At 42.1% G+C, this 24,223-nt stretch overlaps 1 protein-coding gene across 2 annotated transcripts in view; it reads right to left on the bottom strand.

Moving 5' to 3' along the window:
• The window catches only part of SOBP (sine oculis binding protein homolog), a 117,277-nt gene that overhangs the window by 71,192 nt on the left and 21,862 nt on the right, over nucleotides 1-24,223 (bottom strand). For both annotated transcript variants that reach the window (XM_049818027.1, XM_049818026.1), the window contains exon 4: nucleotides 19,683-19,834. In XM_049818027.1, the coding sequence (XP_049673984.1) occupies nucleotides 19,683-19,834 (152 nt within the window). The remainder of the gene's footprint in view (nucleotides 1-19,682; nucleotides 19,835-24,223) is intronic.

Raw genomic sequence — 24,223 nt, 5'->3', positions numbered from 1 at the left:
CTCTGGAGAAAGGAACCATCTTATAGATAGTTCATGACAACTGTTTCTTTCTGCAACACTCTTCAACAGAGGAGGAAAAAACCCCCACTTATCATTTCAGATACATATTAGGTACCTACGTTATCTCTGATGTCCCATTCAGAAGCACAAAAATGAACATTTCACTGTGTTTTTTTAAATCTGAGTGGAATTGACAGAGGAGCATGCGGTGCTGTAAGCAGCTCAGAAAGGCAGAGATAATAATAACGTTGACATATCTTGGTTTGGTGTCCTCAGCCTCTCTGGCACTCGCTGGTGAGCTCTCCCTCAACCGAGCCTGCTACACCACTGCCTCGTCCCAGCAGAGAGCCACACGCACCCACCCGCAACGTGGGACCGGCGTCTGCTCAATCAGAGTGGCTGGGCTAAAATCCTGCCCTTCTGAAACCAACTGACTTTTACCTTTGACTTTCCAAAGGGCCAGGATTTAGACCCCAGAGCGTTGTGAAAAGGACAGGAACCGAGCACGTGCTCAGAGGGAAGCAGAGGGGACAGCTGGAGAGCAAAAGGGGCATGGAAATCCATAGACCACATCTATAAACTAAAATTTTCCCTGGAGTCACTCTTTGCTCCTCACAGGGACCACTTTTTACTGCAGAAATGCAGGGGTAAAGTACTAAGAATCTGTTGAAAGCACATAAATAAAAGCATTACCTATTTGGCTTTTGCCCCTTGCCGCCTGCAGCGGCAGTCAGCTCCTGAGGCAGAGCCGTGTTATTTTGCCATAGTATTACGAATCTACGGGCAATGCCAGGGGAGTAACAGAGACACGGTTACTATCACTTCCTAGCACAAGGAATATGTATAAATATATGTTAAAAGACAACATAGTGCTTCTTCTGATTTCTTGTGGAGTTCACAGTAAGTGTCAGTGGCATATAGGAAGTGCCAGGATCCATGGGGGCAGAGACAGGGAGCAGGTACAACAGATAGGAAGAGTCGAGGGACTAAGCAGAAGCTGGTGGCAGGAGGGAGAGAAGGATGGGCAAAGGAAATCAAGACTAATGGAAACGCTGCTGAGAAAAGTAAAAAGTGTTGAGCCTTCAGACAAGGGAATTTTGGAGAAACAGGCAACAGCAAAACGACTCCCGTTCAGTTTACATAAAGCCTGAATGATAACACAAGCCATAGAGGATATGGCTTTGGAAACTGGGTCCTATCCAAATGGCTTCAGAACAAGCTCTGTCTAAACTGGAATCACCTGGCTCTTTCTTTATCCCAGCTGACTAGGAAAGTGTCCCACCCTTTGAGTTAGATAATTCTCACCTGACGTTTATCCAAAATTGTACAGTTTCTAATAAAGAATACCAGCAACATCCTTCATACTAACAGGTCCATGCTTAAAGCAATGGCCCACTTGTGAATACAGCTGTTCCAAAATATATAGTTAATCTATTAAAATCACTCGAGACAAACTGACGAGAATGACCAGAATTCAACCCCGCAGTTAATACCATATACAAGCTGGGAAACTTAGTTGATGAACTCTTACTTATTCCGTTAAACTTTCTGGACTTCAAGGAGTTGAGGAAACCTATTGAAATACATCAAAAGAGAGAGTACCTCCTTACAGTCTCTCTGACTATTTACTATATGCTTTTGTCTAGTAATGTCATAAGGATAGACTAGGATTAAATTAAACAAGCCCTCTTGCAATGTAGGGAAATGCCTGGATGGCCTCCAGGAGGTTATTTCTGCCCTCACTACTTCTATGTCAGAGCCATTTTAGGAATACAAATGAGTGGAGAGATTAGGGATGGATGAACCCTGGATATCGGACTGCTGTAGGTTCACCAGCTCTTTCTGAACTAGCAGCGGTGACTTCTTGCAAAAAGGAAGGAACCCTCCAAAATTATCCTCCTCTCACCTATATTACCTTCTCCCTGACTCCGAGAGGACACTGCATTTCTCTTTCCTTGGCACTCCTTCTAGTGTGATGCACCAGACTACTTACTCAGGCCTGAAGACTATCTTATGTGTCCTCTAGCACACAAAAAAATCATACATAAATGATTCAGAAGTACATGTTTTATCCATCCGTCCTCTTCAAAATCATGTAAGCCAAATGGTAATCACTTTACTGCCACTCAGCTCAGGCTTCCTACTGACTTCAGCCTGCCTATGAACGGGCCAAAGATGACCTGACTTTCACAGACGTGGATGTCTAGCTGTAAGCCCCATCACAGTTCCTGAGAGATGAGGTGTTCACAACACCTAGGAAAATCAAGTCGTTACGATATGGCTCTTTACTCTTTTGCTTCAGCTATTGTGGTAAGCAGAAAATATTCCACCAAAATTCTTTTGCTATCTTGATTTGCTTTCATTTATTCTGGCATGCAATACTCTGTGCATTTATAATATTCATTCACAATAGTTATTTCAAAATTGCTTGCACTTCATCAAATTTCCTTTTATATCCTCCCTTTTTCTTATTCCAAGGAGAGCAAATACAATTTATTCACCTTTTTATAAAGGAAGCCTGGAATCCCGCTGAAGTCCTTTGCAAACCTCCCACTGCCCAATACCTCCACAATTGAAACATCATGTTCTTTACTCCCCAGTACTTCTCCTTTTCTGTAATCCCTACCTCTAATCTGTGTGCTCCTGGAGTGACCATCCCAGCAGCAGCTCAGTGACTGTATTTCAGAAGTGTCCCTATGAACCCCCCAGCTACCCGGCGAGGAGAACAGTGCCCACAGGGCTGCTCCGTCTCCTGCTTCGGGAAGAGGTCAGCACATCGCTCTCAAATGCAGATACGGCACAGAGGTGTGTACTGACCCACTTCACTCCCTGCTCTCTCATTTACGAACCCCACTCCAAGGATGACTGAGAGGGACCCGTATTTCCATCACCATTTGCTCCTCCATAACGCTCCGCTGAGGGGGCCTGTCTGTTCCCTGGGAAAGGCTAGAAATCCATACCAAGAACCTTGTATGAAGAACATTGAGCCCCTGTACCTCAAAGCAAAACCCCTCTCTCCCTATTGATATCGGAAACTTCAAAACAGACACCTCAGCCTTTGCCATCACTTTGGCTGTTACGGAAGAGCCTGTCCTTTGCTTTCAGACACATTTATTTCATGTAGCATGACAAGCAAGCGCAGTCAAAACTTTTCATTGCTCTAGTCTGAAAAAAAAATGTGCTTTTTCTCCTGCATTATGAAGGAAGAAAAGGTTTGAGGACTCAGTAGGCAGGTTTGTTGATGAAGTACTTTAAATATGAAACAGAAAGCATCCTTCTCGTGATCCTTTCCATGAGTATATTTATGGGACATTTTTTAACTCTGGAAACAACAGCATGTGGCCGCTGCATCTACAATCTTTAGACCAGATTTTCCACTAGTTTACTTCAGTTTTATAGAAACATAATTAAACCAATTTCTATGGGACTACTACATTGTAAAACTGGGTGATCCCATGGAGAATTTCTTTCCCAGTGTCCTTATTGTCACTTATTGCAAAAATCGCAAGATCAAACATTACACAAGAGGCAATTTTTCAGCGGGTATTACACACAGTTGCGGTCCATGACAATTTACAAGTAAAACACGAGTAAAATGGAAACACTCGGAGCACTGGATTCATTTATGCCTAGTAATTTGTGTGTGTGCGTGTGTCCTGGATGCAGGCGATGTTGGTCGGTTGGGGATAATTTCTATGAAATCACAGATCCGCATTATACCTGGCACAAGGCTTGCTTCACCTCGGGAAACATGCTATGACTTAGTGGAGGCTCACTTTCGTCACTGACATTACTCTGGTGGACAGAGACCTCATTTCACGACTAGACCCTATCTCTTATTGGAGCATCTGTGCCTCAGCACTGCCAAACATGTACATCCTTCCTGACAGGCTAGTCAGAGCCAGTTAAGCCTAGCAAATGTGTTTGTGCATGGCACTTTAGCAATACAGCACGCGCAAAACCTGCTAGCTTTCTTCCATAATATTTGCAAATTCTGTAACAGTTGATTATTTATACATTAACCCACAGACTTCATTTCTTCCATCTTATACCCATCCATTGTAGACGTAGTGTTGTTGCTACTTGCTCTGTTAGGCACGAATTAATGCATCAGAGCCGTGTAATTTATGCATGCTATTTTGTCAAGTCTGTTTGTATGGAATCTGCTTTGGAGAGGCAAGCTGCTCTGTACTCTGGGGCCAGAAATAGTATTAAATTTTTTTTTTCCTTCCTTTGGTGCCATGGATCAAGGTAACTTCAGAGCAGTCACCAGCAAATCTTTGATGAGATGGAAATTGCAATGTTCCGTGTTTTATGCCATTTCAGGTAGAGATGATTTGTGTGCGTGCAGAAGTATGACACTGATATAACAGAAGAAAACCCTAGCTGACATGGATATTCAGGGGATGCCATTATCAGGACAGCCAAAGGACCAAGGACAAAGGACTGAATTACTAAGTCAGAATATGACTGTGCATTTCTAGGTTTTAAAAACGAGCAAGGAAACCTAACTGCCTGCCTTTCCCAGGAAGCAGTCTTACAAGGCAGACAGCTTGTTCCACTTAAACGCGCCCCACTGCAGGAACAGTATTACTTGGGAAATGAAGACACAACATACAGTCTCTTCTTAGTGCTTTACAATTCTCAGGTCAAGTGCTAATACATATTACAGAGCTCTCTCTGGCAAGTATTGTTAGAGCTGTCATTAAAGACCTCCAGAAGTCTTAGCTGTGCAATTGAAAATGTTTCCAAATCCTCTTATCCCAAACATAACAAATCTCGCTGTTGTTAAATCTGATGTTTTGTAAATTTGATACTACTTGGCTTATTGAGGGGGCTGGAGAATGTTTTTGTGCAATAACACAGATCTCCAGAAAAGGAATAATGCATCTCTGCGGCAAGGGAATAACGTGGATCTCTGGGAAGGGATTTGCACAGACCAGTGGAAAAGGAAAAATCAAAGACCACCTCCAGTACAGTATGAAGAAGATTCTAGGATTAAAAGGCACAATAATGCTACCCAATTACAGCTCCGCCTGGGTCATGCGCTATGCGTAGCAGAAAGAAGCAAGATGGCAGATACCCTGGGTTATTTTAATTAATTTAATCATGTGACTAATTGGTCTCTGCTGGGTTTCTGTGGTAACTGCTTCCTAAGTGCTGATGGGCAATTGTGTTAAATGTAGCTTGGAAACTGCACGTAGGGTGCAGTGCCTTCTAGAGAGCAAAGGGAATTGTACAGCTGTGCGGGGAAGGTGCTCCTGCTGGGGCGCTGATTATCTCCGAGCAGAATGTTTACAGCTGTACTGTCCTCTTTCCTCCTCTGCAAGCACGCTTCCCGAAGGAACACGCTTATTTGCAGAAAACGTGCTAGACTTTCTTCCTCTTGGGCGTGAAAGTAGATTTCCTGTAAGAATATGTGAAGGCACATGTACACAGCAGAGCACGCGCTATTTGGAAACAAAGGGAGAGCAGCTAGAGAGCCGCGTGTGCAAAACTGAAATGACTCCTGTGTGCGCAGTGTGAGGCCCTGGAAACCAGAATGTCTTCTTAGCGGTGGCTGCGTTCGAGGGTAAATCCATTACTGAGCCCTGACACAAACAACGTGTGAAACTGGTTTTTTCCAACTGCTCCTGCATCTCTCGTATTATTCATGAAATCCCTAAATCCGCACGGGTCACAATTAGCACGGAGTACTGCAAAATGGCACAGGCCTGCCTTCAAAATTGGCAAACACGAAAATGACTTGTAAAAGTCATTCTTTGCTTCACGGGTTGAATTTCGGATCACCACGAACAAGAAGTTGTCATCCTGCTGGATCCAAACTTACACCCGCATCTCCCCACATGATTAATGTAACAGTACGAATAGAAAGTTGAATAATAATACCAACCTACATTCCAGTAATCACAATTGCACATAAGAAATGACTGTTTAATGGGGTGGTAAGTTAAACCCCATTAAGGGCACAAACAAAAAACAACCGAGAACCTCCCCGGTACCTTTCACCAAAAAAACCAACCTAAGAAAACATCCGTAAGACAACACAAGACATGCCGCAAATACAGAACACAACACGGAACAGTAAATGCCATACCTTATCCTAACCTCACCAGTGAAAAGGCAGAAACGTGTTAGGAAGTGTAGGAAGGCATAGCCAGAGAGAGGTCGAAAGTTTGGCAGCTGTTTTGCAAAGGCTAGAAAGGTTCCACTTAATAAAGCAAGGGAAAGGACGAGGCAGAATGGTGAAGGAGGAGAAATGTGCATTACCTCCCTGCCCTGGGCTACTGGAGAATAAAGAGCTATCCAGCTTAAGTGTGGCAGACCTGGCCTTTATCTGATTTAATATAAATTAGGTTAAAATTAAAATACCTTATACAGCTTTATCAGCAAAACCTGATAGTTGTAGATCACAAAGTACACAGACAAATATCTAATTCCTCATTTTTCCTGTTGAAATGCCACCGTTGGCTTGTAGCTTGGGATTCAGTTCTCATCCTACTGACATCAGTGCAAATATTGTCCCTGACATCCACAAGACCAAAATACCTCCTTCGTTTTGAAACTGGTGGTCAGTACCTTATTGCATATTCTGTTCTGCAATTTATATTGAGTTACTCAAATCTAAGTTCAAGGCTGAAGGAACAAAAAGCTCAAAATAACCACATTTGTGATTAGCTGTCTTTAGGAAACCAATTTTAGGAAACATCTTACAAACTATGCAACATGCTCTAATATCTCTAGTTGTGTTCTTCAGAAAAGCTAGGCACAGTGAAGGTGCTACACATTACATTTTATACCGAAATGTCCAGATATAATGAATTAGAGTTTTACATGACACTTCTTTAAAAATAGCCCTTACTACGTGAGACTGAACACAACCTTTTATTGTGAACACAACCTATTTATAAAAAGTCTTCTACACTTTCCATATTTTCATCAACAGTAATTACTAGAAAATATTGGCATTTTCAAAATACTTCAAAAGACTAGTGTGGTGACACTGATAACTGCATTACGAATGTTGAAAATTTTTTTGAGAGATTTGAGGATGATTGAAAGTGAGACAAAATATTTTCATTTTAATGATAATAATAAAAAAAAAAACCTTTCCAGTGACACTATAGCAAACCTATTGCTTCTCCAGACCCAGTAAGAACTAAATGGAGCTATTGCAATTCCTACAGTGGGCCAAAATTACAGCTTATGTAAGTAGCCCCATTGATTTTAATAAAGCTGTGCCTGCTTACACCAGTTATGTATTTGGCTGACCAAATGGGGCACGTCAATTTAGATTTGGATGATGTCATGGAGCCCTTCACGCTTGCTATGCCATCAGTGCAACCGCTCTGATTAGGAAGATGGGTCTCGCCATAGTGATCAGCCCATTTGTTCATCTCATCTGGCAAATTGCAGCTGACAATAGCCAATACCTGAAGGAAGGAGTGAAAAATATCCTACAATCTACACAGTTATAAGATGCATCTGGGGCATACACTGGCAGGCAATATCTCTGATGAATGAGGCTTGGTTTCCGTTGCTCTTTTACTTGGCTTAGCTATATATTTTGCTAATAATCATCAGTTATATCAAACCTATACAACTATACTGTTTAATTTCAGACCCAGTTCAACTGCTACTCCAGACAGAGCGCTCCTGTTTATTTCAGTGGCTTGTGGCTCAGGCCTTTAACTACTATTTGTGATAGTACAGTCTAAAAATGGGCAGTGTAATTGTGCCTGCTGAATCCGAGTATGCTATCCTTTCATTTCTGCAGAAGTCAGAGACAGAAAATACACAGAAGATAGCATATGCGTTCCTTCTGCCAGTGCCAGCTTCGGTATTTACTAGTTTTTGCTCATCCCAGCTTAGTCCGTCCCAAGCAAAGCAGCTCATTTTGGGCCACAGTTCCAAGTGCTAACGCATCAAAGTATTATATACTGAAATTGCAAAAGACTAACTTCTTTCCAGCCTTCTCTTCCTTCTCCAAAGGCTTAACACCTTTGTATTCCCTAGGTCATCTTTGACTCTGCTCATCCCTTAAGGCTGCGTGTCCAAACTCCCTCCAAATCTTGCCACTCCTTCCTCTATCCATGTTTCAGCAACCACCCATCTATCCTCCTCAACACCCCCATGCTCCAGACACTAGCTATGGCCATTTAACTACCATTACATCTGCACGGTCCAACTTATTGCCCTCACGTATCCTCAGCTTCAGCCTCTGTCCAGCTTCACTCATTCCACTAAAATATTTTTTTCAGGTTGGTTTTCTTTTCCCTGGACATATTAACTCACTTTTGTCAAAGTACAAGTAATTTAGTTGGTTTTTTTCCATTATTTCTAATTCCTCCAGAGAATTATTTTCTGTCCTGTCTAGTATCTGCAACGCCTCCTCGTTTAGTATCATCTGCAGAGTTTGTGAACTTGCTCTCTGTTCTCTCCTGGAGATCATTAATGAAATATGAAACAAGACCAACCTCACGAAGTCCCTCTGGCACTTCTCTATCCACAACCTGATATGCTGCTCTTTGTCACCACCCTTTACTTTATTCCTTGAGCTCGTTTTCAGGCCACTTGACAGCATTCATATCCAAAGTAATTTGAATTAATCTGTGGGTAAGATTTCATGAGATGCTATTTCAAGTGCTTTACTAAATTCCAAATCCATTAGAACTTCTAATTTCCCTCCCTCGGCTGATTTCCATGCATGTGTGTACATACTAGCTGTGTTTGCTTGGCAAAACCTCTGTACTCCTCTGTTACTCCTTGTCCATATGGTATAACTGCAGAAAATGGGGATTTGCTTGAGTGGGTTTGTGCATCAAAGTATCTGCTTTTTGTTGAACAATTCAACTTTTTTCTAAAAACATTTTTTTTTTCTCTAGCAAATTGAATTAAAACTTTTGTAGCACATAGAAAAACATTCCTCAGCATTATAAAGCAATTTTTGTGTTGGCAGTAAACTTGGGTCCTTTGGAATGCAGTCAGCTTCTTATTTAAATGTCCAACTTCATATGAAAACGTGGACCAAGGTACGCTGCTGTGCCAAAAAGCATTCATTGTTTCTATGGAGGGCATCAAACTACCCAGAGACATCAAATAACACATCAAAAATAAACAACCTTATCCAGCAAACCTGATCCTGAGTCCAAATAAACTATGTTCACCTAAATATCTTTGTCTAAAAGCTGTTACGTATAAAAATTATATCCCAGCTGTTCTTTATAATGTTACAACCTGCCAGGTCATACCTAACTGAAAGTTACTTTATTCTGCCATTAAGCAAATCAAATAAAAATTACTTTGGAACTCTCAGCTTCATTTCCTATGCTCAAGAAGAAAGCAACCTACTTATCTCTTTTTTTTTTTTTTCTTTTAAACACCATACAAATGACTTCCAAATTTTCAGGAACAGTTGCTGGTTTTAATGATATATTGCAGATCCTTGTCAATATCTCTGCTGCTTCACACTTTTATTTCCTTAGGAACACTCGGCTGAGTACCATCTGCTCCTGGTGATTTACTGCTCTCGAGTTGCTGAAGTTGCTCCATAACTTCCTCTTAAGAGACTTCAATTTCTGTTATAAGGCCACACTCTGATTTCCTGTGAAAAGTGTCCTTGGAACAGGAATTTCCTCATCATCCTCTGCGGTGAAGATGGACGCAGAAAATTTAATTTAATTTTTCTGCTGTTCTGCTTTTTCAGAAGGGGACGGAGTCACAGCTGGGTGACCTACAGGTGCGGGGGACTTACAGGTGGTTTTTTGTTTTCTACAGAGACACTTTTCCTACACCTTATACAGTGCCTTGTACATACGCCTTTCAGATTATTTCCTTGTCCTTTTACTCCTGCACTTTATCTCACGGACCTTTGGTTATAACTGACTTGATCGCATTTTCAAATTTTTTTGAAGGATGAGTTTTCTCTTAAAAAAGCAAAACATTTGGTATTTCTGGTACAAGTGTGCCTGGGACCTCGATGGCATTTCCATAGTTTAACAAGCATGCTTCCAATTTGGAAAAAAATGGTTTTTTCTCTCTTGCTGTGTGAAAAACCACAGAAACAATAAGAAAACAGACCGCATGCAAAATAATGGAACTGCCCATACACCATGTACAGGCAAATATGCACAGGACCTGATCCGGAGCTCACTACAAGCGATGGAACGTCACCCACTGACATCGATGGAATCTGGATCAGGCCCAAAGGAACCACACCAAAAAGCAGAGGGAGTTTTTTTGTCTCCTCTTTCCGTTACAGTAATCATAGGTGTTGTTTGTAACAGTAGTAGGTAACAAATTTTCCAATAAAAGTGTGATTTTTAAGTTGACAGTGTCCCTTTAAGCTTATGCACTTCTTCACTTAACTATGCCAGATTTACTCTCCCCTTTCTACTTTTTCCTTGCTCAGAGGTATACGTACCATCTGTGCATCTAATATGGTGTTCTTAAATAGCCTCCAGAGTGATTCAATGCTTCTTTTTTTTCCCTTTTTTTAAACTTCCTCTTGGTTAACCCTTTTCCTTGGTATTTTAAAGCCTTCTCTTTCAGCGCTCCTGGTTCTTCCTTTCTTTAGGATGAAGTTACCATCTTCCAACACTGAAGTTAGGAGTATGGCTACCTGTTATTTCAATGCCTGTGCATTAGATGAAACTCAGTGGGGAATTGCCTTATCAAGGCGCTGATATTGATAAATTGCTTCTGCAAATGGAGGCATGAGACTGAACCATTTGACAATGGCCAAAGTTGACTATTACTACTACTACTACACCATGAAATTATTCAAACCTACCTCCTCATAAATATCTAAATGTCAATGTTCCATTTAAATCTTTAGATTAAGCTTTTAAGACTTATATTTAGTACTCGGAGCTCTCTTCCACCTGATTTAGCAGCGCTCTGCACCGCGAATGTGAAAGCCTAGGGGCTAAATTAAAAATAATAAGAGTAATTGAGACTGAGTTGTTGTTTGATTTCTAACTCAACGGGTTTCCCCTTTCATTTGGCAGTCAGAATTTCAGGGGAAGGAAGGGCCACAGGCGTACGGGACGCTGCACCGCTGCATCCATCGGTGCGACGCGGGGAAAATCCCTGCATCCCGGCAGTGCTGATGGGCAAAGGCTGAGACCTTGATGGTCTCACACACTCCCCAGTAAAGCTGCACTGAGCTGTCATACGCCACCGAAGATCCTTCCCCGTACAAAGCCTGGGTAAGTGCCAGAGAGACGCTCTGCTCTGCTTTTGAAGTAAACGGAGACCACTGGAGCCACGCGTCCCCCAGTTCAGCCCGTGCGTGCCAGTCGAAAGAGCTGGCTCCTGCCCCAGCATCTCCACCAGCCCGTCCGTGCAACGGAGGCAGAGTCTGGCCTCTTGATTCTGGGGCAGGAGGTTAAATAAACCCAAACCACCCGAAGCCATGCACCACCTCCCACCCCCCCCACCAAACCGTCAGATACTTTATGACTGCTCCTAAAAATTATTAAACAGATGAGTACATTTACTTTAGATACAAAATTGCATCCAGGCTGACAACTTGCAACATATGTTTACTTTCAGCCCAATTTAAATTCAAATGCGGGAGTTGTAAATGCTTGGGTTTTTGACAGAGCGCAGCCTGCCACTGAACTTAGCTGGCCAGCACACAGTCTGTTATTACTGCAGAAACGATTTTCTACAGGGAAGATATTTGACATTTTCAGACTTTTGCCCTATAAAACCCACCTCGTTCTTCCAGCAAATTTAACACTTGTGCATCAAGCATGGCTTGATATACGGCGAGAAGCTGACTTTAACTAACAATTCCCGGTAGTAGATTTTCCTGTTCATCCGGCAGCTTATAAGTTATATCCATTTGGCCTCTCCTAGCCTCATTTAGACTCCCGAGGCCAGATTCAAGGTTAATGTGTGTAAGGGTATCTTCAGTCTTCCCATAAACCAGCAAATGATTGCAAACAAACCTAAAAGGGATGAAACTTTCCTACCTAGAAGGGGCCAAAAGATATACAACGTGATTTACTCCCTTGGTCTGACTCAGTTTCATCCTTGAATTTGTCCCAAGATTTCTATGCATGATGGAGAGGGAAGTCACTGCTTCGGGGGAACAAGAGCAATTAAATACAGACCATCAGCTGACAAGAAATGCCGCAACTCCACTGAACTGCCACCTCACCTGCACAAACTAATTTGCCACTAGCCAAGTGTGACAGCAACGTGTGCTCCCAAGAAACTTTAGGACTAGAAATGACTTTCCACCTCCAGTTGGGCCCCTCAGGTTTTTCCACTGCTGCCCACCGTGGTCCCCTGCCTGGGCAGAATTTCACCCCCTTCAACTACATGGCTAACTGTAATATTCTATATTTCTATATGTCCGAGTGTGTACGGACAGTGTCGTTCACAAAATTGTTCCTAATCCAAACATATTCTTGAAAACCATATTTGCTTAATTTTGTTTTTTAAATAAAAATATATAGAGTGAAAAAAATACTCAAGCTCCTTTTTCAATATTTCCCTAAGTTAATGAGCTGACTGATAAATGAACAGATGCATTAAGGCAATAATTTATTCAGATGTCATGATATTTTTGAACAAACATATTATTTAATATGCATTTCATTATTTGCCCAGCTTGTATTAGTATTAATGATTGATGTGTTCATTAGGAAAGGGAAAAGTGGCATCAAATATAATCTCTGTTAAGTTAGACACACTTTGGAGATCTACCCTAATTTTTCATCAGAATAAAGACTGTTCTCCATGCTCATTCTGTGTTCATTGCATGGAAAAAAGCCGGAAGGTTCCTAATTTCGTACAAGGCCAAGGCAAAAGGGGCTAATCTAATGTAACCTGAACCTGAACCTGGAACATAGGGGAAAGCAATATTTTATTGAGCGATTGCCTAGCTCACATAGGTTGGAGCCAAAGGGGTTCAGAGGTAAAGTTAGCACCCACGTGTATTATATCTGCTCATTTTCTGAATGCATCATTGTTATGCATCTAAACTCTTTAATCAAAAATCCCTTGGTGATAAAAACACAGAACACGAAGTCTATCTTGCCAAACTTTTTAATGGAGCAAAATGTCTGGTTTTCCCCTAGTGTCCCCCTCTCCCCTCCAAAAATTCTTCCTAAGTGATTTAAGACTTCAGTAAAGCACCTTAGTAACCTCCAGAAAAATAGCTGCTGGCCACCTTTCTTCCTCAGTCACTCTGGCAGGCAGCAACTCCTTCCACATCTCCAATATCAAGGTGTCACGACATCTATTTAAATCCAAATCATCGCTCTAAACTGCATACACCGAGTGCGCAAAAATCTTAAAAGCATTTCTAGTCAAGTCCTAACGCAATTAGTGGTGTTTTGTTGTAACATCTGTATGTAAACAAAACCTACTTCTGGCAAGAAGGAGAGATGCAATCGCTGAAGCTGTCCAGAACTGATGCAAGGACACCTCATGTAAACTGGTCGCTTCGTTTCAATCAAACGCCTGCTGTCCAAGAGGCAGCAGATTCTCAAGCTGTAATTAGCATATTCATCTTGATATAACCAAAGTAGCCAGAATGCAACACGACTGATGTAATGTGACATGGTGGTTAAAATTAAAAGTGAACACGCCTTTTAATTGGATTGGATACCTGCTAGTAATTCAGACAATGGGAATTTGATTCAAATTTATAGTATTAAATGGCAGCAGATGGACAGTAAAATGTCCATTGAGTTTGCACACTGACAAGCACGCTGGGTTTGCCAGATCCCTTCATTAAGGCATTGGTGGCATCAGTCAGGTGCTGATGCATTTCATCGTTAGCAATGTTAATACGTTTTGCTTTGCCGTGGGTGAGCAGTGAGATATTCTGACTGATGGTCTCAGTAGGTTAATTTGGAATTTCATTTGCCTCTTCTAATCGTGAAAAATCCTAGCTCTGGTTTAGGGAAGGAGTTTTATGAGATTTCTGGGTTTAGAATCCAGTAAGTAAAAAGGCCAGCTGATGACAGCTAGAGAACGATGCCAACTCTTCTTCTTTCCGACTGATGCCACCCATCTCTTTCACAACTCAGGATTTACTTTATATCTCAGTATCTGTTCCAGACTTTTGGTCACTGTCTGCGGCTTTCTATCCTCCACAAACTTCAAAAACATCCTCTGAGGGCGGATATTTTCCTTCCCCCTCCTTCTCCAGATAGCTCCTCAAAGAAGTTTGCAACTGTGCCCCACAGTTGAAATATTTCCTCTGCAGACTCAGCGTCTCATCTGCATTCACTCATCAGCACTCATTTATATTTCAACATAGCAATCATAGCTATGGAGATGTTTGTCGCCTTTTCCCCTTCTACCTTCAAGCATTTGCAAGAAACCTTATTAATTGGCTGCTGTGGCAAATACGCGTATGCACACGTGCAGATGTGCACATACACTCACAAGCACACATAAATATGCACACGCACATTCTACACAAACCCACAGCAGAAGAAGCAACTTCGGGAACCGTTTATTAAATCCCACTTCTCTTAACAGCTCCGCAGAACCAAATACGGATGATTTCACGCAAACCAGGTAGGACACCTGCTCTACACTGACCTTTCTGCACACCTAATTAATGCAAGTTAAATCTCTAGGAGAAATAGGTTTTCTATTCAGAGCCCCATGTGTTTCAAAACTTATTATGGAAAGGGACTCTAATGGAACATGTAGCAGCTAAGCTTTTTGTTTGTTTGTTTTGTCAGGGGCATTATTTGCATCAAGTTGCTTTAAGCAATTTTCCAAATTTCCATGAATGATGATAATTTTACAAATTAAATTTTGCAGATGCATAAGGAAGAGAAGAAAGTAACATACTTTTTTTGCCATTACTCATTGACTTAACAGGGAGATTGTTAAGTGTTTCTTATGCACTGTTAGGCTGCACAATTAAGCCTGAAATCAAGAGAACTTTCTCTGACAACCCTCAGTAATTATTTTGGGGAATGATAGTTTCTGTTTACTCCCAGTTTTTAGTATGTGTTTGTATATACATGTCTATATTAATCACATAGTGATATACATTAATTAACCAAAAAACTACTCAGGCAGGAGTACTAAGGCTTTATGGTGTTGTGTGCACTTTATCATCTTTAAATATAATTTGGAAATGTAAGGAATTGTCTAATGCAATAGAACTCAAGACTAAATAAATGCGTACGACTTCTTATAGCCCCATTTGATTGTTCACATTCATTTTTGCTATGCAGATGAGATAAAAGAGAGTAAAACACACCACTGCCTGTCTGCGCTACTGACTCACACACAGTGCTGCCCATCACCATCCCGCATGGGGAGAAAAGAGCATCATCATTTACATCTTCATGCTGCTAAGCAGAAGTTTACTTTTACTTTTTGATTTATGCCTTTTTGTTTATTAGTGTAAATGAAATTTGACCGCACTGTAAACAAAAACATCTATCATCTTTTTTCCTGATTGGGAGGCAGTGCGAAACAGGAACAAGGTCAAGTATAAAATACTGGCTGACAACCTTGCAGTCACTTCGTCTCCGATGTTGTAGTCAAATCAAGTAAATTATCCTTTAATATATCTGTGAACAGAGCTTATAACCCCTATGAATTCAGTCCTCATTCTAGGTTTGGCTATTTGGTCATAATAAATTTGTTTTCTGACCCATTGAGTCAATAAACTTAATTTCAAAATTAATCTTTTCAGGCTTCAAACTCACTGGATCCAATTATGAATCCAATCGTTCCCTTTAAATTTCATATTCTGAAACTTGGTGGTCTAGTGCTTTTTGCCCTTATGTGCCTCTTTGGTACTTAACTTTATATTAGTTGGCCTATAAAATTGAATCTCTAAAGAAGGGAGCATCAGAACAGCTCCAAATCTTAAATCTTCAATTACAAACATTAGTATGAAACGCTCCCTCTTCCTGCAAAGTTTCCTTTTAATTGGTATTATTATGCAGAACAGGTTATCTTTATACAGTAGTTCATTATGCGTATTTGACTATGCATCCTAGACCAAACAGGAGCAGGTTATTTTTGTCTGGGAGTGGTGGTGGTATTTTTAGGTTTTTTTCTAAATCAGATCTAGTCTAAATACTTTCCTTTTTGCCTAATGGGGTAAAACCCTCAACTTTTTCTTCATTTAGTTCTGTTAATTTAGATAAAATTACGGTCTGTGAGGAAACCCATTACAATTTCAAAACATACACATTTCTATTCTTGCAAGGCATGATTGCTAATATAGATAATTTTAAATGGTCATGACTGCAGGATACCTGGGGCAAAATTTGCATTTCTTATGAGAAGAGCAACTTACAGTTGCACAAGTCTTTTTCCTTACAAACTCCCCATCCCAGCCATGAGCTCCCTGACGACCCTTGGCTACGTACGGATGCAGCGGGCGCAGGGGCATAGCTTCTGGAGCACAAATGGGCACAACTCCGCTGGGGCAAGGGCAGGATGGACCGATGTGCACCTCCGACTAAACTGCTTGGGTTCAAACACCCCTGAGGCCAGCAAGGTACCAGCTTATTCCAGTGCGTTGCTACTCTTGCTAAACCTACTGTGCAAGAGGGCTGGGAAGGAGTTAGAGGTTGGGAGCAGTCAGTGCCCAGCTAACCTGGGGCTTTTGGGGGCCCTTTCGTTGCTCTCCGAGGGCACTTCAAGGCGGTCTCGTGCCAAGCCTTCTCCCAGCTGGGAATCTGTGGGCGTGCATCGCTTCAGCGTGCATTTGCCCTCTGTATGGGAGAAGATTTTGTTATTAGGATGACGACAAAAGTCCTAATTCTGAACACAGCAACTGGCATTCAGGGATGGATAATTTGCAGCATTACTTAGTGCCTTTTTGAGACATTAGTGATGACTTATTCTTTACTGTTTAAACAGTCCTATCATTTTAAGCAAGCGCTTATTACAGCACTTCTTATCTAGGGGAGGGAGGGAAGAGTGCTTAACACAATCCATTAGGAAATTCAAGCCTTACGTGAAGTGACCACAAAGTCCTATCAGCTCCCAGAAATGCAGCAGCTGTACATATTTAACGTAACACAACACTATATTGTGGCAGAGATTGGCTGTTTAAAACATACATAAGGCAGGTGAAACGTGACTATTTTACTCTTCTGTTTGAAAAATGAGAAAGTGTAGAGTGGCATAACTTCTCAAATACATAAATAAGCATTAGACTCATGGAGAAGACAGGTACGCTGTTGGACTAGTAATAACAGATTAAAGGTCAGCAGTTAAACCTGAAACTATTTGCAGCCTTGTCCCTTTGATCTTGTTCCTCAAGACTCCAGTCTATTACTAACAGGTGAAGTGCAAAACAAGAAGCATGAGGGTCTGCTGAATTTTGCTGTACCTGTCTTAATTTAACAGCAGCATTTCCTAAATATTCTGTCCTCTGATCATCTAGTGCCATAAATATACATGCAAGGGGCAGCTCCAGATTTCCCCTGCTGGGTCAGGTCCTGTGCAATTCCAGATTCCACAGGTGCAAAGAGGAAGAAAATGTGACTCACTGGCTTAGCTTTGAAGCGGAGCCAATGCAGCAGCCAACGTGTTATCAATTATATGTTATCTCACCATGTTTTGCCAAGTCCTCCCATATGACATTTTGTTAATTTGCAACCTCTTCAGTGAAGAATAGGACACTTCACTGGGTTATGATGGCATAGGAAGATTATGAACATCTATTGTTATTTAGATATATGCAAAACAATGAATACAGAGAGCTTTCTGGATGGAAATATTCAGCATCTTTTAGCTTCCAGAAGAAGTTAACAGATGTGTAGGAAAGGGAACCAGGGTGAATGAGATGCTCTAATTCATCCTTTCTCATAATACAGGGGCAAGGATAGCACAAAGGGTAATACATTGTAAGTCAGGTAAAAGGGAACTTTTTCATATATTGCCTGATTGAATTCATGGCCATAAACTATTACTGAATCCTACTACTCATGGGTTAGTAGAAGGTTGAAGTACACCTATGCATTATGTTAACATGTATTTACTTTCATTTAGTAAGGGGTCTAAACCTCCTGTTCCAGGATCTAGACTGTAGATGAAACAGAATCCACCATGAACTGGTTCTTTCATCTGCATCCCAAAGGCTTCCCAAATTATCTGGTACTCATCACTGCTAGACACACAGGACCACCTAACTAGGATCACTGACAATGCCTCCATTACTATGAATTATCTTACCCATGTAAATTTGTGACTGAAAGCCACAGCAGCATCAGCTGAGAGTGATCTGGATCCTGTCACCCCAGAGTGTCTTACACATTGTAAGGCACACTGAACTGCATGTGCATGAATGTGCATGTGTGCACATACACGTACATCCATGATCACTTATTACACTTATTTTCAAATGAGGAACATCTAAGGAGCATGTATTTCCCTCCTCTGCACTTTTTCTAGATAAAAAGGATGTAAACACCACTCCTCACAGAAGACTCACGTGACTTTAACTTGCCTGTCTGCTCCAGTAGACATTATGAGCTTGATTCTCCAAGACTGCCACTAAAATTCCACTCTACTGATTTTTGCAACCTAATTCTTCAGGCATTTTTTTTCCTTTTTTTTCTTTTTCTTTTTTTTTTTTTTTTGGCAGGATAATGCGACCTAAATTTATAAAGGAGGGTAATTTGCTATAACACTGCATCTTGAATGTAGGATCCATATGTACTTATTTATTATTACCACAGATGTAAAAGACCAGATTTAGAGACCTGAATTCAGTTTGAACTTGACAGGCTTTGAATGTTCTGTAGCATGAGGGAAAATGGCACCATTTAGAAAACCAAAATGTAAAGGGTTTTATGGATAATAAACATATCTAAGACAATAAAGGCTACCCAAAGACTCACACTATTAAGCACCAAAAGGACACAGCTACTTTTTCAACAACTAAAAATGCTGGAGTGTTCCTTTGTTATTTTTCTTTAAATGACATATCGCACATTCTGCTGCAGAAAAGCAGCTGCTGAAGTAACCTAGGGGGCATTTTCAGGCACTGTACTTCAGTTATTATAGCAGTTTTTGTAGACATTCAATATTAGGATTGCATTCTAATTTTAGACAGAGTTAAATTTAAGTGGAGTAGGAGGGGTTTTCACGCTACTCTAGATGTTCTAACGCTGCTTACCCCAACCCCAAAACTGTATAGTGCCTGAATTTTGCAGCAATGGTAATTTATTAGTAATGATACACTTTAGAAGATTGAAACTAGAGCTCACTAGCAGCAGTGGGAAGATGTCTGCTATCGTGATGGGATCTAGGCTTAGGCCCTAAAAGCATTTACCCACTGGCCATGATCTGAGTGCCATGGGACTCAGTGACACTGTCATACACGACCCTCCTCTACTCTATTTCCATGATACCTCCTCTTAGTTATGTATATGTAGCAAGTATGCTGAGACTCTAAGGCCAAATTGGGACTCTTATGTTAATGCTTATTAGTATTTTAATTCCCTGACTCTCACAAAACCCAAGCATCAAGCTGAAGGAAACTGAAAGAAACAAGGTTAGTAAAGGGCTGACAGGCCAACAGACAATACAGATGGAAAGTGGAGGGACTAGGTGAAACAGAGAAAACAAAAGAAAAGAGCTTCTATTAGATGCTACATGAGACCCAGGCTGGGCCTGATTAAAGCTATTTCTATGTAGGTTACGACTTTCCTTATTTCTCTTACCTTGTTTCTCTTGAAATATGCTCTTCGGCAAGCTGCAAAGCACTTCTCGCTGCAGAAGCATTTCACTTCACTTCCCATACTCAGGGAATAGCGCTTGATTCCAACTTTCTGGCACCAGGCACACATTATTTGTACATTTGACACATCATCTTCTACAACAAAAATATAAGAACAATGTTTATATGAGATGCAAACACCTTCCTCAGACATCTGCACACTTACTCTTAGATACAACCAGCACTGGCTCATCTTATTTCTAACTTCCTCACTGTCTGAGAGCAGAACTGTGCCTGCCTGTGATCACCAGCTTCGTCCTCAGGCAGCTGGTGACCTGTGCCAGCCAGGCTCAGCAGATTGGCAAAGCTTCTAAGATGGCTGGAAAAGATTATTAGCTTAAAAAATGCTGCATTGCTGAAAAGCTCTGGAAATCTCGACAGCTTTTTAGCATGTTTAAGAGCGCACTACTCTTTATTAAACAAGTAACTAAGACTAGAGACTTAATGAGTATTGCTGCTTTGTTCTTGTTACTTACAGTCTGTTGTAGTAAGCCCCTGACAGGTTCTGCTCAGCAAGCTAGGGATAAAACACACCCAGAAGGTACTGCACCAAGGCAGGTCTCTAACAAGAGCCCTCTTCTAAGCAAGAAGGAACACGAAATACCCCTTTTCTGTGTTGTTTCAAAATAATGACTAGCGTACAAAACGGGGAGCTTTTGTGTGAATACAGCAGTCACAGAAACACAGTCTCGAGCAAGAAGGAAGATGCAGCACTGTGGTAAAGTCTGCTGGGTTGCTTTCGAGTCATTACGCTCATTGGTCAAATTTTAATTCAGGCAGAGTTCCCGAGCCTCTTTCAAGCTCTTTTCTAACGTGTGTTATGAATGTGGCATGTATGCATTCTGCCATGTAAAAAAAAGCCCAAGGCTTATTACTAAAGTGCTAGAGATATCCTTGCGTGGTCATCATTCCCACCCCAGCTTCACAGGCAGGGGCAGTGAATAGTTAAGCCTCCTAAACAGATCAAGACAGTAAGTTAGCAGGAATCTTTCTGACTTAAAACTCAGAATTCTTCAGTTCTTATGTCCAGTCTATGATACCGCATGACCTTTCTGTTAAGACAGCAGCCATTGTTTAACTTCTGGAAAAAAAAAAAATCCCTGAAGACTAATTGTTAAAGCAGTTCCTGGTCCATGAGCTGTGGAGAATTCATAGCTCAGAGAGTCTGTCATGCAGCCATCCCATTACCCTATAAAGGATTTGTTTTTGAAGCCACGCTGTCATCGTTCTGTAAAATTATTGGCAAACTAATTTTTAGCAGAGTGATTTGGCTCCTTTCCCCAGCTATCATAACTCAGAACTACGTGCTGCATTTTATTCACCTTAACGGAATAAATATTGCCAGTTTAATAACTTTTTTCCTTCCACAAATTGTGTTATGATTTATAGCTACAAATAAAATTGTACAATGTAAAATAATGACCTTTTAGTTTTAATCAGACTGTCTACCTTTAAACCTATATTTAAGGCTAAGTTATAACACAGATTTGTGTTTAATGTATTTTATCACCTACCCTTTAGAGTGGGATTTGCCAATATTATAAATGCTTTCATATACTGAACATCAAGGGAAATCAGAACAATTTGGCCAAAATTATCACAGCCATCTATAGGGTCAAGAAGTCTGCCCTTGAGCTGGTTGTAATCTCAGCCAGGCACAGAGGAGCACAGGGTGCCGTTACGGTGGTGTTGCACGGTGTCGTCACGGCTTTCTCTCCGGACCAGACTTGGCCAGGATGCTTACTACTCCAGCACAGCCCAAGAGCTCTTCCCCCCATTTTTATCCTGAGCCATTTGAAGTACTAACCAAGCTTTTACAAAGGTACCCTGATTCAGCTACTTTTGCACCATAATAAACCAATTCCTTACAGACTGAACTTGCCCCTTTGAATATATCAAGACAACAGAAGATCCTGTGAACCAAAGGAAACAGATGGCAACCTCTTGTTTCAGATAACAGCAACATATATTCTCCTACTGATAAGTATTTTATCTCTGGAAAATAGAAGATCTACCAGCGATACCTTTCTAATAGCCTTCATTTCTGGTAAGAGTAACTGTCATAAATGAAAAAAGAAAATTACAGAGCTGAAAGACAGTTCACTGACAAAGTAGGTGCTGGAGTAGCTCTTTTTGACACAGGTTGGCTTGTCCGGGGCACAGTTTTTAAGGAGAAGCACGGAGCTCCACCACTGGGATTCTCAGGGGCTTTCATGCGTGACTTCATGGGGGAAACACCTCAGCTATCATTCAGCTTGTGTTCACTGACACCCACGAACTGTCTCCCATGGGTGATCAGAAAGACCACACAATTGTCCATTTTCAATTACGCAGCACGCCAGCAGCAGCAACAGCTGTTTACATGGAAAAGCCACATTACACACTTCTCTGTGGGAGGTTATGCAGGACAGCAAGGCTCAATCAACCTCCTTCTGCCAAAGACTTCCTCTAAGATAGATCGAGGAGAGGAGAGGAGAGGAGAGGAGAGGAGAGGGAGAGGGAGAGGGAGAGGAGAGGCACCTAGTCTGTCACATTGTTGTCTTCTCATGCCATGACCAGCAAAACATCACTACCACCTCACAGGGAATCCTTTGAAGTAGCATTGCTTTACTTGTGGTCCATGGATCTGACAGTCAGTAGAACAGCAGAAAATGGTCTAGAAACTACTGCTTCCAGCCACTGTCTGCACTCCTAGGAAGAGACAGCTGATATCCAGGAGGCATCATCAATATTAACCAAAACGTTCATCATTTTGAAAGAAGAAAGGGAGAAAGGGAGGGAAAGAGTCTGCCTAAATACAAAGAACTTCAATTATTTCTCTCTTCTACTCCCTTCTCGCCCCAGTCATCAGAGTGGTCATATACAATATAATCCTTTTAATAGTAACAGCAATAATAAAACTAGATGCCCCTTCCATTTAATAGACTTGGGAATACTGCTACAAAAGGATTAGCCGAGTATGGCCAGGTAAAGCAGCCAGGAAACAGCAGTACTTCAGAAGGGGGTTCAGAGCATGAGCTCCCTGGGATAGTACATTAATATGTCACTTTTGACTTAAGTCATCTTTGCTCCCTCAGGTATAGGTTTGCCCCAGTCAATTTTTGATGCAACTGTAACTTCTTGTAATGCAGTTCAGCAGGTAAAAAACCAAAATATCCAGTATCACATGACTAATTCCCTACAAACCATCAACAGGAGCCCTGTTGTCATGGTTTAACTCCAGCCAGCAACTAAGCACCACGCAGCTGCTCTGTCACTCCCCTCCTCAGTTGGACAGGGGAGAGAAAGTAGAACAAAAGGCTCACGGATTGAGATAAGGACAGGGAGAGATCACTTGCCAATTACCATCATGGGTAAAACAGACTTGACTTGGGGAAAATGAATTCATTGCCAATCAAACCAGAGTAGGGCAATGAGAAATAAAAGCAAATCTTAAAACACCTTCCCCCACCCCTCCCTTCCTCCCAGGCACAGCTTCACTCCTGGTTTTCTCTACCTCTTTCCCCCCAGCAGTGCAGGGGGACGGGGAATGGGGGTTGGGGTCAGTTCATCACACGTTGTCTCTGCCGCTCCTTCCTCCTCAGGGGCAGGACTCCTCACATTCTTCCCCTGCTCCAGCGTGGGGTCCCTCCCACAGCAGACAGTCCTTCACAAACTTCTCCAAAGTGGGTCCTTCCCATGGGCTGCAGCTCTTCATGAACTGCTCCAGCGTGGGTCCCTTCCACGGGCTGCAGTCCTTCAGGCCCAGACTGCTCCAGCGTGGGTCCCCCACGGGGTCACAAGTCCAGCCAGAAAACCTGCTCCAGCGTGGGCTCCTCTCTCCACGGGGCCACAGGTCCTGCCAGGAGCCTGCTCCAGCGTGGGCTTCCCATGGGGTCACAGCCTCCTTTGGGCATCCCCCTGCTCCCCCGTGGAGCTCCCTGGGCTGCAGGGACACAGCCTGCCTCACCATGGTCTTCATCACCACGGGCTGCAGGGGAATCTCTGCTCCGGCGCCTGGAGCATCTCCTGCCCTCCTTCTGCACTGACCTGGGGGGCTGCAGGGCTGGTGCTCTCACACGTCCTCACTCCAATCTCTGGCTGCAGTTTCTGTGCCGCTGCAACTTTTCCCCCTTCTGAAATCTGTTCTCCCAGAGGCACTACCACCATCACTGATGGGCTCGGCCTTGGCCGGCAGCGGGTCCGTCTTGGAGCCGGCTGGAACTGGCTCTGTCGGGCATGGGGGAAACTTCTAGGGGCTTCTCACAGAAGCCACCCCTGTAGCCCCCCTGCTACCACAACTTTGCCACACAAACCCAATACACTTGTGCAGCCCAGTGGGAGGAAGACTTGCTCTAAAATCAAATCCTTTCTTTCAGCTTCAAGTGAAACTAAGACCAGCAGAGAAAAGGACCCGATCTTGGCACCTGGGATAGGTACAGAGCCACGGCCTGTGGCTGTGGATGACAGCTGGGGACAATGATAAAGGTCCGAACGTGATCGTGT

The sequence above is a fragment of the Accipiter gentilis genome, chromosome 15 (genome assembly GCF_929443795.1).
Source record: "Accipiter gentilis chromosome 15, bAccGen1.1, whole genome shotgun sequence".
In the NCBI taxonomy this organism is placed as follows: Eukaryota; Metazoa; Chordata; class Aves; order Accipitriformes; family Accipitridae; genus Astur; species Astur gentilis.
This window is presented reverse-complemented; position numbering and strand designations above follow the sequence as displayed.